Genomic DNA, 19,547 nt, shown 5'->3' with positions numbered 1-19,547 from the left:
TTTCAGTAACTCTGGATTATGTCACTTTCTAAGAGTAAAAAGAGCTATTGCTGGCTTCTATATCCAGTGATATCTAGTTTCCCACAGGATATTGTGATGAGCAGATCACTATCAGTGACTGTAAGTTTTGCCAGGACATAGAGATTAGAAAGGCACTGGGACAATAGTAGAATAGTGATCAGTATCTGATCCTTCCTACAAAAGCTGATGACTTATGCAAGAAGCGAAATCAAAGGTACCCTGGCAGTTGGTAAAAAGAATTTCCTCCTAAGCAGAATTTCAGGACCAGTATGGGAGTTACATGATGTGGTATATCAGCAGGCTTGCAGCACATAAAAATTTACTTCACCATTAAATTGCTGCTTTGGTATATACATACCAAATTTGCAGGGCTCAAACATCTTAGACTTGACTGGTGAGTTTTCAAGGCAACTTTCCTTTCAAATGGGGTCTCTTTCTTTGAATAAGTGCCTTTGCTGAAGACTCCACCAAAGAGTAGATTCAGTAGATTCAACTCCGTCTCCATCAGCTTGAGCATCTGCATTGATCTTGGACTGGAGACCTGAGGTAAAGAGTCCACCTCTCAAAGAGTCTGCAAAATTGGCATTAATGGTTCTTGAGATTAGCATTAAGAGCTTGAAAATTGTCTAAAAGGGTACTGAAGACAAAGAGGGGTGTGCTCCTCTCTGGCAAGACAGCTGTTGCTGTCTCTGGTAGCAGCAGGTATACTGCTAGCCCTAGAGCAGCATGCACATACACACCGATGATCGAGTACAGGTCCTACTGTCTTCTTCTGAGAGAGGAACATCTTAATCCTGCAGTTTTGTGTCAACAAGGATACGCACAAAAGGATATGCACCCTGTCCTCAGTATGGAAGAGATTCAAATGTCCCATTTACTGCTGGAAAGGAACAAAGTTTTCTTGTAGGAACAATGTTTCAAGACAGACACTAAGTCTGTCAGGAATGGTAGGTCAGCAGATGGCAGACAGATACCCTGAGCTTAGGTGGTACTGCTTTTCCACCTTCTCTGTAAACACTACACTTTTTGGACAGGCATCACCTCTGTCTTGCCAAAGTTTGTCTGTACAGCTTGTTACTTATTCGGTATAATATGCTTCACTCATGGGGGTGGTGCTCAGAGAGCTACCCTGATTGCAGCCATATGCAAACAAAATCCTGAGAGCACAAATGTGTACTGGTGTCAAGTGGAAGGAAAACTGAGCCCTCTAGAACTTCATCTGAAGACATCACAGGCGCCTGGAGACAGAAAGAAGTAAATAACTATTAAGATCCTTTTGGCTTTATCTGAGATCCTAGATCCCAAAAATAGTGTCTCCTAAAAGAGACATTATGCCAAAGGAGGTTGAACAACCTACAAATTCATCTGCTTGGCCCCTTGCCTCCCAATGGCAGCCATCCGTTCTCTCAGCACTGCCACCAGGATAATCTGGATGCTGCTTTCCTTTCAAAATCAATTGTGAGCAGTTTAGGCTATTGGCAGAGGTCAGATATCTAGGTTTGGTCTCAATTATCATCTTGATTCTTTTGACCTTGAAGAGGAGATTGGAAACAGAGCAGTTGTTGCCAGAGTTATTGGGATCAAGCACTGGTTTCTGCTACATACTTCAAATGGCTTGTAGATTGCCTCATTTAAACAAAGCAACAGGGAACTAACTGTTCCAGCTTCTTCTTTGTTGAGTTGCAAACCGTTTTTCTTTAGAGAAGGGACATTTTTGGTGCTTCAATGTCTCATCTTTCACACTGAAAATTAAAATACCCTGCCAGATGTGACAGTAGTGGCTGCTGCCACTCCCTGATGACCTGAAAGAGCCTGAAGTGCTTTGTTACTCCAGGAGGTGTTTACCTTGAATTCCGATGACTGAAGTGAAAATCTCTGTTATTGGCTGAGTGATGACCAGATTTCACATGAATGATTGGAGGTGGGCGATACTACTTTAAAGAATTGCAAATTTCCTCAGAGTAGCATGTTATTTTGTTTTGAATAGAAAATGACATGTCCTCTGAGCTTGCCACAGTACTGTGACATTTTTCCTCAATTCAGAAATTCTGAACCTTGGTGCCTCTGGATTTTATAGTTTTTTATTGTATTTTTTATCATTTAATGTGCAGGAGTTTCCAGGGCCAGTGTTGGCCCAAAGCAGACTCCCTCAAGATTGGCAGAAGTTTGCAATTCAGGTTACTTCTGTGACAGAAGTAAAGAAAAAATGATCGCAATTTCAGTCAACCTCAGCTGCAATGCTGCAGAAGCTTCTGTTGTGATCTTCTGAAGGATTTATACCACAGGGAGTCCTTTTCCGCATCCTGTTTTCATTCTGTGTCCTCTCTTAGAGTAGCTTTTGCTACATAACCCCCTTGTCAATGTTTGTGCCCAATTGATGGTTTTAAATGTGAAGGACCATGCATGATTATCACTCATCATCCTCCAAGTCTGAGTTGATTTGACCTGTACCTGAAGAAGGGGAACAGGAGGAGCTGATATAAAGCTCATGGAACTGTTGTGTGTGCCACGTTACAACTGTTTGCATGTAAGACAGAAGGTAATGTTCTCCTGAGACAGTGTGGATCTGACCCAGGAGTACCATGTGTTTATGTGAGGAGTGGAAACCCTTGCATTAAAGACAGTCTGCAGCCCGGAAAGGGGGTGCTTTCGGGAAAGTTCCTTTGGTGTTCTGGATATTGATGGGAATTGAAATCAGATGTTCTGAATTCTACTTTTTGTCCACATTAGAACAAAAGGGTTGCTTTTTACCATTAGATCTTGAAAATGTTTTGTCTTGGAGGGTGACTGAAGCAAGTTTTATCTCTAACTTTCTGACTGCTCAGTTTGTGTTGCAGAAATCTGTAAGAGCTAAAGGGAAGTAAAGTATTATTCTGAGTTGTTCTAGATCTCCCATTAATTCCAGTGATTCTTGTAATTTGAGGGAAACTTATAAAAAAAAGTCCTTCTCTATAATTTGTTAACCAAAATTTCCTTTCATTTCTCACCTCTGTGCCATACAGTATATGCTTTCCCCCTTCAGTCTGTTGCTGTAATCATTTTTTTTGTGCCCTGTGAGCTGTATCCTGAAGAACTACAAAACACTCTTTATGTTTCCTCTACAACCCAGCAACTTGGCATGTGGTAGATTTTGAGTCTCATTTGGGCCTTTTAAAGATTTTACCAGCGGATTCATAATTTGATAATTGGCTAAGGGCTCTAGAGAGAAAAAAATGCAGCTACACTGCAAAGACAGAAATGGCTCTCATTCCCATGAAAGTGGGAAGTTTTCATTCCTAGAAATGAGGAAAGAATGAATAAAGAGTCCAACATGTCACAAACCAGGTGGTCCTGCCCTTGCTTGGTGAGAAGGAAGAGGCATCAAAACTGTTTAGTTTTACAAGGAGCTGAATTGAGAACTTGAGTAATGATGGTGCAAGAAGGATGTGGTGAAGAATCCTCCAGTCCTTCTAAAGGTTTTAGACTTGGGTTTTGAAAAGCTAGGAATGGGAGGAGAGACCTTGGACTACTAGTTTTACTTGCAAGGTAAAAGTTGTCATGATAGGTGAGAGCAGGAGTGATACCTGATTTTGTGCCATTTAGATGCCTGGAGGCATCAAGCAGGACTGAGGTGTGTGCTGCCTGAAGGAGAAATGGATCCAGGTTTGTGCTAAGGCTATTAAAGGACATGAGATCATATGGTTACAGTGGCACACTCTGCCTCATAAGCTATCAGTCAGACCACCTGGCAATTTGCGCAAACTCTCCCTCCTTACCTTATTATTCTCTCAGATTCCTATCTTTAGGGAATTAGCAAATTTAATTTTTGTTCTGTAACCAAAGGTGAAGTAATTTGGAAGACAGAGTAAGTTTCATAAGCCATATTTAGCATATATGCATGTACAAGCGCACAGAAAGGGAATGGGATTTTACATTTTGTTCAAATTTGTTTTCCTGCATGCACACCATCACATTTATTTACTGTTGTGTCCAAGGATAGAACACTACAGAACACTGTGAAGAGTTGCTCTTTCCTGTACTTTAGAAATGCTCTTTACATATGTGTACAAGTCTGTAGAGTCCTCACAAAAAACAGACTTTCCAGTACATCTGCATGGACAGGCTCCTCTGTGCTCCTTGCTGGCCAGACACATGCCAGCTCCTGGCCAGCTCCACTTGGAAAGCTGGAGAATTGCATTAGCATGGCTTTATGCCCAAGTGAATGTAAACTGCCTCTCAGGAGGGCTTATTCACTCAAGTTAAGCCAGGAGGATAGCTGTGAGCCAGATGAATGACTGGTGGCCACAGCCTCTTTTTCCTGCACCCTCAGGTGCTTGGACACGTGCCTATCATACGATGAAGATGCCAACATCTTGGGCATGTGTCAGAAGAGTTGTAGCTCCTCCAGGAGATGCATAAAAGAGGTCATGCACCTATCAATCCAGCCATCTGGCTTTTGGGTTAGGTTCTGCTCACATATGAAGGTGGAAGATGACTTGGCTGAGGCTGTGGGCCATACACTGTCCTGCTGGGCTGAGCCGAACGGCCTCCAGGTCATAGACTGGCCATGCTGAACCTGCAGTGTGGATCCAGCCATCAGCTAAACTAGCTTGTAAGTGGAAGTGGGCTGAGTTGTTTAAGAAGCATTCACTCTCAAAGAATAACTCTTTATTGCCTGACTCATCAAAACATAAAATCTTAAGACAAACCATCTTGCTGTTTCCATCCTTGTTAGAAAGTCAAGGCACAAGCTCTGAGGACCCACAGCCACACCTGTTTGTAGTGTCTGAGACCAGATATGCTAAGAGCTGCAGGCTGCAACCAAGTTGCCCAAACTACTCTGAAGCTCTTGCCTGTCGGATGAGACTCTGCCATTGCACAGGGCGTGGCATTCATGCTCAGACATCTTGTGCTGACTGCAACTTCACCTGGCATTTTCTCTCCTCCTTTGCACTAAGAAAGGACTTTGAGGACCTAGAGGTTTGTACGGAGGCGCTGCAGGTTCTGGTAACAACCAATGGCTGGAAACATTAGCAAGGAAAATATGTTGCAGTGAAACCCAAAGCTTGATTTATGTGCACCTTTCAGATAAAGGAGGTTGGGATAAGTTGTGGGTCAACTAAATAGTATAGTGTCATTTGTAAAAGAGATCCCAGAAAATTTTCCATGCACAATTGCTTCAGACTCCCTTGGCACTGATGCTCTCCCCACTATCTTGCAGTTGCCAGAAAGCTCCTTTGGCTAGTGCTGGCTGCTGGCAGATGTATTTTCCATCTACACTGCAGTGTTATAAGTTCTCTACGTGACCTGCCGTATGTGGAAGAGGTCCCTGTTGCCTTTCAGACACCCTGGCATGCTGAATGCTTCAAGAATACTCTGGCCTCTCATTTTAAGGCACATCATACTAATGAATTGAGGCAGTTTACCATGGGCTTGCAGTTCACCCTCACACTGTCCTTAACACAAGCTCAGTCCAGGTAAAAGCAAAAGCAAGGGTTTATTGGGAACATATGGGGAGACAGCACTGTTACCAAGGCTTAGATGGACACAGGTAACAGGAAGGAAAGACTAGTCACAAGCTACTTGAGGCAATGTTTTAATGGCAGTTCTTGTTGATACTCAGATGAAAAGTTGTAACTTCTTCCCTAACCCTCATGGGCACGTATCTGCCACTGGCACATAGACAGCATTTGTATATGGTGTCACAAGAGGAAACGCTGGCCTGAGGAAGAAGGTTTGCATTTACATCCCATCTTCTCAACAGAGTCTCCTTGTCTTCCATCATGATTTCATTCTTTTTCCCACCTTCTCTCCTTACCAATGATTTCTTACTTCTCAGTGCAATTTGCAAATTTTGATTTCTGTTACACTAGATCATTTTCCACTCTCCCTCTTTGAAAATGCTTCTGTTGTTTTGATAAAGTCAACTTAGCTATCATTTGTATGCCTAAACAGAGAGTAGGCTTCCTTTAGGATGTCGCCTTGCTTAGCTAAGCCCTGGGCATAACAGCAGAATACTGTGAGGACAGACAGTTTCATCTGGCATGTGGTGCAGGGCTCAGATACAAAGGAGCAGGCTTTGAAGTTCTGAACCTTGTATTTTATACAAATGTGGCATATGTGGGACCCATGTCTGCAGAGCCAAAAAATTATCATCTGGGCATAGTAGTAATCAATCACTTTGGAATCATGCTGACAGTGGAGGTGAGAGATACTGTGACACTACTAGTAAATGCTTTTGGTATTGGCAACTAATTCCATGGGAAATAGTGGGTAGAGAAAAAGAACATAGGAGAATTATTGAGAGATTAATTTTGTTCTTGCTTAAATTAGGTTTCAGTTGAATTAAACCAGACCTAAACATAGTGTTGCGTATCAGTTTAACGAGCTTTTTTGTATCCATGACTTCCATTAAAATGACATACACATCCATGTATTGAAGGCTGCAGTATGGTGTGGATATACTTGCTGGCTTGCTGCCATCTCTAGGGATATTTGGCTGACTTTTTAACAACTACAGACCAAGTTAGAACTTCACAAAATCCAGTTTGCATTTGGCCTATACTTAGTGCTGCCAGCAAAGATGGATAAGTAATAGCATTCAGAGCAGAGTGGAGCTGTTTGCCTTCTGAAGAGAATGAGCTGAGAAGGGCCTTGCTCTGTATTGCTTCTCATTCCACTTAAAAATATAAAAATTATTCTGCAAATTATCAGGAACTTCATGCTTCTGTGTTATTCTCTGTTACATCATAAGTGTGGTGTGTCCTGTGCTTGTGGTTGGCATTCATAGCAATGCATTCTTAAAAGAGAGTTGTCAGGTTTGGTGTTCACTTCAGTCGATGGATCTCTTACCTCCTCATCATTTTGAAGTTACAGAGAAAAAGAAAAAAACTTCTTTATTTCCTAACTGCTGTGTTGTGACTTCAGGATTTTTCTGTTGGCCTGAAAATAGGGATAATTCAAAGCAGAATCACTTCAATCTCTCTTCGGGAGTGACCTGAAATGTGCAATTCTCAGTTTTGGAGACATTAAGCAACCCTTGCAATTGCTAATTAGCAACCTCTACTTATTCTACAAAAGCCTCAGTTATGGGTATAACTCGATCATAGCTCCTTAGCAGATGAATAAAGACTAATGCTTGGGGTAACTGGTGTGTGCACTCTTCTCCTACATAGTTTTTGAAGGTTAACTATGGGGTAAAGGAAGACTGAAATGAAGACATTACATTTAATAACTTATTCTACATATTTTATTTCAAACAGATCATTGAATACTCATATATATATACATACACATTTTTACTTATTCTCCAGACACTGTCAGCAACTAAGTCACTATCTGCAGTTTGTTCATGAAATATGTGGTGTAAAGAGTTAAGTATGGCGTTACTGTGGGTTAAATGCATCTCACTTTGTGCTGTATTTGTTTTGTGATTATGTGACCTCTGGATTTTGGGCTTGGATAACTAAAGGATGATGCGCAAACTCAGCTGTCTACCTGTCCTCCCTGCTGGAGGTTGCACTCTTTAAGTGTAGGGCTAACAGAAATATGTGTGTCTGTAGTTGTGTACCTCAGTTCAATCTCAACTTTATCAGCAATTTCAACTACTTTCAAAAAACAGACTGCAATGAAACTACTTGTGTAGAGGCAGACATTTCCTTCTGCTGACCCTGCTGCGTTGTTGACAACCTGTAACAGAGAGACAGAGAGAAAGGCAGGAGGAGGTACCAACTTAACTTACCACAACAAAATTAGCCCAAGACTGTCTGTTGGAGACTTGAAATGAAACACTGAAATGTACCCTTTAAAATAAATTAGAAATTCACACAAAAAGCTTTAGAACTCTGGACCTAAATGACAAGAGCAAGTTTTAACATTTCAGTATTGTCAAGAGCAAATACATGATGCCATTTGAAACTTCAAATTTTCTCATTAACTTTAATAGAGATTTATTGCAATGCTTCTCTTTTATGCTTTGAATAAAGGAGTCAGGGGCCTACAAATAAGCAATAACCAATAAGCATTCCTCCCCATGGCTGGTAATGGGAATGACTGATTTGATTTAGCAACACAGAAACACGCATTTTGTTAATGCTGCCTGGGTCAACAGCAATCACTCCAAGCTGTGCTTGCCCAAGGCTGTTTTTCTTCTTTTTATTGTGTCTGGTTTCAGAAAATTTTTGAAATTAAGAAATCATAAATATTATTAATGTCTCAAGAGTACATTTTCACTTCCCATTCTGTTTCATCCTAGATGTGTTAGAAAGAGTCAAATATAACTTCACTTAGATTCTCACCTCATATATTGACACAGAACCTGTCTTTCTAATGCATTTCTTAACCATTAGCATCACCTATTCTCTTTTCATCAAGCAGCACTGCATTCAGTTCCTCCCCTATTTGGCAGCAGATAAAGTCCTGCTGCTTTTTTTTCCACAAGGTGACACAAGAAAAAGCTGTCCCTTATTTTTAATGCTCAATTTGCAATCTCTGCCTTGGTTAAATTTCATCTGCTCACTCTAACACACTCTTTTTCATTCCCTTTGCATCTCATCTGTCATCTTCTAGCTTGTCAAAAATGCTGCCTCACCAATTGTCTTCCCAGTTCCTCTGGTTCTGCTTATTCCTCAGTCAATCTCTTCACCAGCACCTCTTTTCTGCTTTTACAAGACTGTTAGTTGCCCTAATGCAGAAAGGGCATCTCACACAAAGAGAATAATTCAAATGAAAATAAAAGGTTTCACATCAGAAAATTGAATTCCTTTACACACAGAACTCATTTATTTTCCTGGTTGCTCAAGGAAGCTTCCTCTTACTCAGAATGTTGCTGAAAAATAACCTCTTTTCAAGCTCAAAATTGTGCCATCAGCTTCTTCATATAACTTACTTTTAGTTTGTTACCATTCTTGATAGTATTACACAGTATTATTTTCCCAGGTCAGAACATGTGAGCATTCCTGCTGTGCAAAATAGTCAATTCCATCATTCATGGCATAAATATTGCATAATGCGTTGATACTGCAGACATGGATATATATCAATATTTTGTTAACACCAGTGGTACAACATATGGAATCCCTTTTAAAGTTTAAGTACATGATTGAAAATCCTGACAGATCCTCTTTATCTGCTCTGTGGTACAGTCTACAGCTTGAAACTCTGTCCCTTCATTTTAGTGTTACTTATGGCTTAAATCAGTCCCACTGCACCATGAGCCATCTGAAAAAAATGTTGAACGGTGCAGAAGTCCAACATGCTTTCAGCCACTTCCCGCCACAAGCCTATGAGCAGATGATAAAGCATGTTTGAGGTGGGACCAGACTAGTGGTCTTTCTGCAGACCTGGAGAGAGGAGAAAGACACTATTTTTTTCCCGATAAAAAGAACTAGGCACACATGCCTGGAAATGGCAGATCTCTTGACTGATGGAGCAATGCTTTCTCACAGCTTTTGTCAATGCCCTGAGTTGCTCTGTGGCAGGCTTGCTTCCCTCTCCCATTTTAAGAGGGAATAATCCTCAGTTGAAAAACAAAGTCATCACAAAAAAGCATGAGGAAAGACCAAGGGATGCTATTAATAAAGTGAGGGCCCATGCCAAGAAAGACTTGAGTTTTCCAGCAGCCATTTTACCACCCTTGTTCCTTTATTAAACTAAGCTGTTTTCTAATGAGACTGTCTCATATTGCAGATGTGATTCCGGGCTCTGAACATCCTCCCATGTGTTTTGTTTTGCAGGAGGCAGCACAGGAACCTCCCCAACCACCTCCAGCACAGGAACCCCATCACCATCTGCTTCCTCTCACCTTCTCTCTCCATCCTGCTCTCCTCCAGCCTTTCATCTGGCCCCCAACACTTTCAATGTTGGCTGCCGGGAGAGTCAGCTTTGCAACCTCAACTTATCTGATTATCCCCCATGTGCCAGAAGCAACATGGCTGCATTGCAGAGCTACCCAGGGCTGAGTGATGGTGGCTACAATCGGCTGCAGAGCAGCACTGCTTCTGCCTCGCAGCCCTCTGAAACCTTCATGCCTCAGAGGACTCCATCCTTGATCTCAGGAATGCCAGCTCCTTCCTCCCTCCCCAGCAACAGCAAGATGGAGGCATACAGTGGCCAGCTGGGATCTTTCCCCAGCTCTCAGTTTCAGTATGTCATGCAAGCAGGCAACCCTGCCTCCACCTCCTCGTCTTCACACATGTTTGGTGGTGGCCACATGCAACAGAGCTCCTACAACGCCTTCTCCCTGCACAATCCCTACAACCTCTATGGATACAATTTCCCTGCTTCCCCAAGGCTGGCAGCGAGCCCAGAGAAACTCACCACCTCCCAAAGCACTTTACTCTGCTCTTCCCCATCCAGTGGGGCCTTTGGAGAGAGGCAATACCTTTCAACAGGAATGGATCATGGGATGCACATGATCAGCCCTCCCTCCAGCAACCAGCAGACAGCCAACACCTGTGACAACAGACAGTATGGTGCAGTTCAGGGCTCCTCCTCACAGATGTCAGTGCACATGGTCTAACACGCCATGCCTCTCCTTGGCATCGGAGGCAACCAGATCTTCATCGTTTCCAGGGGTGAGACCATCCCAGTACCCTTTTGCCTTCAAACTTATAGTGGAACTAGTATTGTAATGATAAATAAGAACACAAGCCATCTCGGTGTGTGCCACAAGAACCTTGTGGAAAGCCTTGACTGACAGTCATCGCAGCTTGTTGTAGCCCAGGGCCTCCAGACCTGCCATGGACCATGTGCTTTTTCTGGACATTGCAGAGAGAAGGGCATGACTTTAAAAGAAGCTGGAGAGAAGCAGCCAGATATGCTGTCTATGCATTAACTTTCAGCTGGTGTGAGCTTTCAGCGTGGAGGGACCCATACCCCTGTGCTGTCTCCTCTGGGTGTTGAAGAAGGGCAGTCTCCCAGGGCTTCATCCTCTGAAGCTGCACTGCCCATGGCTTTAAAGACCTCCCCCTTTCCAAATAGATCCTCACTGCTGGAGCGGCTCAGCCCGTTTCTGAAGCAAACAGTGGCCTGTGGGACCTTCTTCCACTGTATCACAGAAATGGCACAGCTGGGCTAGGCTAGAGCTTCTTCCTGAAAGGTTTCTGCATGTTCACCGTGGCTCCGCCCAGCAGTTTCTTTATGAGGATTGAGCTCACTAGTACCCAGCCTGCAGATGGAGATGAAAGAAAGAGAGAGAGAAAAGTTTTAACCCACAAAGGAGCTTCAGACATTAGCAGGGACTGAACTTTGGAAAGGTGCACAGAGGAGTGCTCGGCTCCTGTTGACTTGGCCAGAAGTAATGCAGCCAAACCGAATGGATGACAGCCTTTGTGGGGAACGTGTGTCCCACAGCACTCATCCCAACAGGAGGAAACTGTCCAGGCTGAACTCATGGGGAAGAGCAATGAAAAAAGAGAGTTTCCCTCTACAGGAGCACAGCTGTCCTTGCATGCAAGAGTTGCCATAGAAAACCATTAGCATTTCAGAAACAGTGAGGTTGAGTATTTGCCAACCTCCCAACTGCCACATGATCTCTGTTTAACCAAATAGATCATTGCCTTTTGACATCTTTCTTTTCTGGTTTTTTTCCTTTTTCTTTTTTTTTCCCCCCTCTTCAAATCCTTTAATAATAAGAAAACAATTGTAGCTTGGTGCAAGCTATGCATTTAAGTTGTGTGAAAATGCAAATACCAAGTAACAGAATACAGATATTATTGAGATTTGTTGTGAGGTGTTGTAGATAAATGTATTTATATGCCTAGTGGGGTATTCATTATTATGAGTATAAAAGAGGGCAATAAAAATGGTATGTAAAATATGTATGAAGAAAAAGGTGTATAAAGATTTGCCCTACGCACGGAACTCTGTTTCTAAGTGCCAAGCACAGAATGCGCTAAATAAATCTTTGCAATTGTTCCCTCTGTGTTTTTCTCTGTCTGTGAGGCTTCTCAGGGGTCTTCTAGAGACAGACATTTTTTACATACTGTCATGCGTGTTTGCACAGTCAAGACACGGTGCTAAATTGTGAAGTCCAGGCAATATTACAATAAAAATAAAAATTCTGTCTTCTCAAGGAATTTTAAAAATTGAGTGCTTGGAATTTGTAGGATGCCTTCTTCAAAGGAGGTGTGTCTTAAAGACAGCTGGAGATGTTATTTTGATTATTGAAGGCTAATAAAAAGCTCTTCAGAGTAATTTTTCACAGTCAATATAGTCAATAATGCCTAAAAACAACAGCATAATATATTTCTCATTTTTAAGTGGAACTTTGTGGTGTGACAGTTTTTCAATTGCACTATAATTCTAATATGAGATTGAGACATTAACACTGAAAGCCATGGGGAAGCTGAAGTCCCCTGAAAACTGGCTGGAAGTTATGGCTGCAAAGTTTACAGCTTTTCCTGTGTCAATAAACTTTTTTCCTTTTCCTGAATTGCAAAAGTGCCAGGAAGGTAGAAAGACCTTTAAAGATAAGTTCTGCAAGCATTTCTTAATTTTTGTTTTTACAAGGAAAGATAAATATACCAATGCCATTCCCAGTTCTGTGCCTACTCTGTCCATCTGTATTCTGGCTTTTACTGTGTCTAGCCATGGATGCTGCTGAAAAGTGTAGGGGGGCTGTGGATGGCAGACACTCTGTCCCTCACCTTGTTGTCTTTTGTTTACCCCTAATAATGAATTATTGGTTTAATCTTGAAACAGATAGTTTTAGACCCTTTCTAAAATATTTTCAGAATCTTTCAGATCTGTGCTTTGCTGTGCTTTTGGGTGTAACTCCATCTTATGGAAAAAATTTCTGCAGGTTAATAGTATCTTGTGTGAACCAGTATTTCTTTCTGCTAGCTGTTTAGATTAGATTATTCTTTCTTATTTATTCCATTTAGTTCTTTGTGAGTGAGTCTGTATTTCAGCTAAGAAGAGACTCAACAAAATCAAAATCATTCTCTGTATCACAATACATGTTTCTAATCTTGATTAAACAAAAAAAATAATTTAATCAAAAAATATCACTGAAAACATTTGCTGAAAAAAGCAAAAAACATATGTAGGGCACAATCTTCAATATTAGTATGAAGACCTGGTATTCCAGTTTCCATGCATTTTAGTAGGAATCCTTGGGTAAGAGCTTTGAAATTTTCACTCACACTCTTCAGCAGCGTGATTCTTCAAGTTATTGAGCATCTGGTCCCTAATCAAGCAATCTCTTCAGCAAACTGAGGTAATGTTACTGCATCAGTATGAATTGAAGTTGCTTTCAGTATGAAACTTATTGACCTCAGGGTGAGCATTTATTGGCTATATTTATAGACATATTTATTTAGCTCTTATGGGACACACATACAAAATGAGAGATCTTAGTTAGATAGATAGTTATTCCTTAGTGTTTTGTTGCTGAAGGATGAGAGTATTCAACATCAAGATTGAAAAAGAATAGGAAAAAAACCTGAGAGAGGTTTCTCTGTCCCAAGATGTAAAGTTGTAAGAACACAAATAGTACTCAAAGTGAAAGTTACACTGACAGTCTATGAGGATTAAAAACAAGCTAACACTGAAATGGGCAAAAAATATTATGCTTTGTCCATGGTTGTCACTGTGCAAAGCAAGAGCCGGCTCTGGAGGGCATTATCAAAAATAACAGGCCAAAGCTTGTTAAAATTATTTACTTAGTGTTCATTTAGATGCACAGGTGAAATCCTTGCAGGGGAACAGCCCCCTGAGCAGACAACCTGCCTAAGGCCTTGACAGCAGCTCAGAAACATGAGGTGAGCATTGAATTTGAAGCAGACCCAGGCATGACAAGTATCTCATGTACGGCAGTGGCTCTTCTCCCCCTGCCACCTGTGTATGGACACAAGGCCCTGAGCCATTTGCCACTTTTTATTGAGGCTTCCCAGAGAGAGGTGATGCCAATGGGCAATGGGAAAGGTGCCCTGGGTTCAGTCTGGGAGTTCCACCTGGGACCAGCTGGCCTGATGGGCGGCCCATGTTGCAGTACACACAGCAGCCACCCCTGGAGAGCTCCCTTTCCTTGGGTGACTGCCCTAACCACAGGACTTGAGAGCCCTCCTGGCACAGTCATGCTCTCATCTAGGAGCCCTTTGATTGCTCATTTGCAAAGCATGTGTGTGTGGGTGGCAAATGCAGCAGTGGTCTGTTTACTCTCCCCTTCCTTCCTTCCCTACTTCACCACGAACATTTGAACCCTTTGGCCAGCTTTGAGCAGCTTTGGGATGTAAGTTCTCACATGTTTCTTTAGAAGAGGCAGTGGAGGAGGACAGGGACCTTTTTAATTTTCCCAGTGCAGGAAAGGCCACCGTGTAACATCTCATTCAAAGAAGCCGCAAAAGGAACAGGTGTTCTGCATACAAGCCCCAACCACAAGTTTCATCTGGCATATGGATGTTATTAGACACCAGAAGATCTATTCAGAGCTTCAGAAACCAGGGGGTTTCAAATCTACCCCTGGGCTGACCCACTTGGTCTTAGCCCACGCAGGCTTCTGGCTTCCAGTCCAGGAGAAGAGAAGGCTCTACATCTCTCAGTTTGATGCTGCAAATTTAAAAGGTGAATCATGTACCTCTTTGGAGAAGTACTCTTTTCTAAAAGCCCAGTCCAAATCACAGGAATGGTAGTGGAAATCTCAACAACAGAAGATCCCTCATCTTGTAGCACAGGCTGCTCCAAGTGCAAACCTGGCAACTTGTTACACAAATGGAAAGAATGGTGCAAAAATAATCAGAGTGGGTTTGCCAGCTTTGCAAAGTTTATTTAGCTTCATTCCTTAGCACACTGACACGCACAGGACATAAATATCACCGTGACCACAGACAGTGCAGCTCAGCAACACCCGGACATTGCATTCCAATGCACTACAGTGTTTTCGAAGGTAATGTAAGCACTGTGTGCTAAAGCAAAATGCTCAGGGCACAAACATAAATATGAATTAGGGGGCATAGCCATTATCTGAAATAGACTGCAGTGAAAATTACGGTAGATGATCTGCTAGAGCGACGTTTTTATTGCATACTGGGAGAAGCTTTACTGAGGTAGGTGAGGGCTGACAGATAGCATTTGCCATTGCAAAAATTTAAAAAGTGTTCAGATTATTTTTCCCCCAACTCAATCAGGTTCATTGACCCAGAGCACATGACCCATGTGAGATCAGCAATAGTAGATGAGTTTTGCTGGATGCTGCTTTTGGACATAATTCTGAACAAAACAACAAGAGGAAAATGCTCCCAAGGACTGGGCAGAGGAACACCTGAGCATGCCCATTTCATGCTACAGATGTACCAGAAATGCAGCTACAAAAGCAGTGCCAGAACTTCATGAAGAGGTGTGGCCAAGGGATAATTTGCTACAAATAAGACAGTTCCTCTAGAGGAACTGATTAGAGGAACATGTTCCTCTAGAGGAACATCTAACTACTTCAGCGCTTTTTCTTCTAGAAAGAAGCAGCCTGCAGGACCAGGCATTCTGGCCAGGTCTGTAGTCCAGCACTTTGAGTCCGCAGAAGTGACCATTTCTGAGAGCTTGTCTGTCGGTCAGCAGGGAGGGGTTTCTGTAGGCTGCTGCTGATCCATTAATCTTCTGCTTGAAAAGTGACTCAGTTTTCTGACTGCTTCTTCTAATTTTTTTGCAATCACTATCTAAGAAACTGCATAGAATATAGCTAGAATTCCTGGAACTCTTTTCCAGGGTGGGTTTTCCATGTCACTAATTGTTTCTTATCATCCCAGAAGAGCAAAATGGTCACAAATTACGGAAACAGTGTATGGAGCACATCTCTTCAAATATTAGCTCCTTTCTACAATAAAAATCTCCAAAAATTCTAACCTGTCTGAACAGAGGACTAATCTGTCCTCTGCTAGGAAAAGAACAGTTCACATGGCTGCACGCTGTTGTGCTCTGACAGCACAATGATGAGCATGGCTTCTGTGTTGGGTAATGGTTGGCACTAGCTGATTCAGGGAGGAGTAATAAACCTCCACAGTAGGGATAGTTGTGCAATAGTCTATCTCTGGAGCACTGAGCTTGTCTATTTTTCTGACTCAATGTGGAACTTATTGCATGCTGTGGGGGAGAAGGATTAGGACCGTGTAATTTTACACTGGTTGAAGTTCCTACAAATGTTGTTCTTATTCCAGTAATGTTCTGAATTTGTTGAGCATTTTGGAAGCTCTGACATTCAGCTGGATAATGTCCTTCTTTGCTGAGATAGGATGACTTCTGTGGGATACCCTTGGATGCTTCCAGAAGCAGTCCTAGGCTCTGTTTGGTCATGTCTGTCCTTGAGCATCTAGCAATGTATACACCTCAGGGCACTGTTTTCCAGCAGACTGGGTGCAACAGTACTACCAAGACACGAAGCCGTCCTGAGTAGGACTGTGAGTAGAGAACATCAGCCCTTCTTTTAGGATGATGGAGAGGGCAGTGCTGCTTCAGCCAATAAGCTGGTTCAGCTGTTAAACTGGAGGTTTACTCCCATAGTTATTCTCAATGAAGGTGCCTGTGGCTGGGAAGGACTTTTCCCTCCAGACTGCGCTGATGACAGCCCTGTGGACATTCTGCAGCACTGACAGTCTTTCCAGTGTTTCCTTTGTAAGAATCAGGGGTGCCTGAGTAGTTACAGGAGTGGTAACATGGCCTCAAGTTGCTGTTCTACCTGAGCTGGTTTATAACATTTCCCTCAATGTGCAGTTAGGTAATTGCACATGAACATTTGCATTAAGTTGGCGTAACTGGCCCAGGAACCAGTGCAAAGGAAAACTGCCTGCTGTCAGTGTGCTACATTAAATAGATAATGTGGTCTTGTGATTGGAGACATGATGTAATTATCTGCATCTGACTTTCCCAATAAAGCTGGAATAAGCTGCAGTACAATTAACCCTGCATAAACTTAAATACAGCCTGCCAACCATCCAAACCAGGGCCAGCACTGTACTACGTGGTTTATATTATGTTGCTATGCAAGGGTCTGTATACAGAAATATTAAGAACAGTTAGAAAGAAGTATGAGCACAGATGTGTGTGTAAAAGCACTAGAGGAACATGAGAGAAAGGATGCAAAGAAAGGCCTGTACTGGTAGGCAGGGACATGATCAATGGCAGTGAAACTGGTAAACACTTTTTGTGTTGCTTTCACCAAAATCACAGCATGGGTGACTCAACATCAGAAAACCTGCAATACAGGAATGTGAGAACGGCAGCAAGAATAGAGCACACTGTGTGTATCATGTGTATCATGTAACTCCAACAAGAAATCTAGATTTACTAGTGAGCTACCCAAAATGAAGAAGAAAAAGACAAGCGCAGCAATCTTACCCAGGATTTACAGTGGATAATTAATAAAGATTCCAAGGTTAAAGTACAATACCTGTGGCTCCTGAGACATATAAAAGATCCATCCAAACAACAATACATTATCACCAGTGAAAAGAAAGCTAGAAGACGAAGTAAAGGTTCAATGGCAAACGCTTCAGAATACTTGCAGATGATAATTTTGGAGTTTGTGAGTCCCATGTGTGCATTGACAGTGTCACGTTTCTTAGAAAACTAAATATAAATCACTTCCCCTTCTATACACTATTGCACTTTTTTACCTGACTTCCCACAGGTGTAGTATTACCCATAAAATACTCCAACTCCTAACTCTGTGAACATTACGAAGTCAAGTTTTACAGAAGACCAGAGGAAATCAACACAAAAAATTGATGAACTGAGGAAAGTTAAAAAGTAAAAAAAATTAAAGATAATGTAAAAGGAGGTTGAGCTAACCTGAAGAAACCTATACAAAAAAAAATAGAAATAAAGTGCACACATCCAAAATAAAAAAGAACCAGCCATGCACACACAGCAAAAGAGACAACACAGAGTCTGTAAAGATGTTCTGTGAATAGCTCAGTTACTTTGGATAATGAATAATAAGCTACCCTTCTTCTTGCATGGAGAATTTGAACTTCTTCGAAGGAACCTGAGATGTTCTACCTTCCTACCACATAGATAAAAATCATAACAACAAAAACATGAGCCTTTGAAAGGAAACATGTTCACTTCTTTGATGTAAAATGTGCTGCATTAAATGTGTTGTTTACATTGTATATAGTATTGTATGCACTGTTTATAGCAACTAAATATATCCAGCAACTAACCATTAAACAGTCGGAATTGAAAGCACATGAAACTGGTTACATTGTCTATACACCAACATAAATGGTTTTATGCAATGCCTAGTAGTTTGTTCTTTATTTAGGTGAGACAAACACCATGAAAAATTAGGAGTTACCTCAGCTGTCTGCCCCTGTTGGGAAGTTTCTTCCGTCACTGCCACGATCTGGGAAGGAAACAATATGATCCAAAGAACTTGTGGAGTTAAAAACCTGTTTAATAGTAATTCTTGATTTATCATACTTGGTTTCTGTTGAAAAAATGAAGACCCTGTCTCCTGTCTTACATCTACTCATGCACAGATCCAAACTGGGGAACAAAATAATTCTGGAATCTGTCTTTTCCACCACACAAGACATAGTGGGGAGGTTCTGTAATGTCATAGGAGAAATGTAAGGCTGGAAATATCTGCCTAACATGACCATAGTTCAAGCTGTCAACTCGGGCTTATAAATAGTACAAAGCGAAAGAGGCAGAGAGGGGGAGCAAGGCTTAGCTCTCATATGGCCTTAGTTCTTTGCCTTCTCCTTTCTAATATCCAGGTCATATTCACCTGGTGAGTGTATGAGCCTGCCATAATCACATGAAGGTTTCTCTTGATGTCCACCACTTTCAGTTCTAAGCTGGCAGACTATTCCGTGTTTGTTGTATTGGCATCAAGGAACAATATATAAGAAATGCAGCCATAGCCTTATACAAACCAATGTGACCTATGTTCAGGGAAGCTGGACACCCTTTGATACTGACTTTCAGCAGTGATCTACAATTTGTGAATGGAAGATAGAATGAGAAATGGGAAATTCAAGGGGAATACCAAATAAAACTTTTAATTTAGCTGTAGAACAGGGTTGCAGTCCTAAAGATCAGGAAAGTCCTGCAGGGTCAGTCCTGGGTGGGCTGTGAACTAGATGCCCAGTGCTAATACTATTTTCCATTTCTAAGACCCTCAGTTCTACAACAGAAGGAGCAACATGTAGCATCTATGAGTTGCCCTTACAAGGCAAGCAAGCAATCTCAATTTCAGTTAAGCTTGAATCCAAACCTAAAAAATTCTCAGGGTTCATCCATCCATAATATCTATGGTTTTTTCTCCCTTCATCTGTTGCCTCAGTTGTGCCGCTGGGGGTTTCTGTAACTCAGTTCTCCACTGCTTTTATTCATGTTTTCCAGAATGCTACCAGATGCAATATAATGAGATTATTTATGATTTCTAAATATCGTCTTCTAATATATCTCCCAGGCCAACAAAGCAGCAGCACAGCAAATCTCACTGAACCAGAGATGCTTGTAGCAATCCCAAAGCGTCCATTTCCATTTCCTGGCTTCACTGTCTTATTGAACCTTTTCAGATTTCCTTTTGGAGGATTTGGTGGTTTCTT

The 19,547-nt window shown here is 41.8% G+C and overlaps 1 protein-coding gene across 1 annotated transcript in view; it reads left to right on the top strand.

The window, feature by feature from the left end:
- Positions 1–12,699, top strand: part of TBX15 (T-box 15) — a 92,317-nt gene extending 79,618 nt beyond the window's left edge. Inside the window, exon 8 of the mRNA XM_027653605.1 lies at positions 9,735–12,699. Within this exon, the coding sequence (XP_027509406.1) occupies positions 9,735–10,519 (785 nt within the window). The 3' untranslated portion in view covers positions 10,520–12,699. The remainder of the gene's footprint in view (positions 1–9,734) is intronic.
- Positions 12,700–19,547: the final 6,848 nt, after the last annotated feature.

Source organism: Corapipo altera, unplaced genomic scaffold (genome assembly GCF_003945725.1).
Source record: "Corapipo altera isolate COAL_440 unplaced genomic scaffold, ASM394572v1 61, whole genome shotgun sequence".
Taxonomy (NCBI): Eukaryota; Metazoa; Chordata; class Aves; order Passeriformes; family Pipridae; genus Corapipo; species Corapipo altera.
Note: the sequence above shows the minus strand (reverse complement) of the source record. Positions and strands in the feature narration are given on the sequence as shown.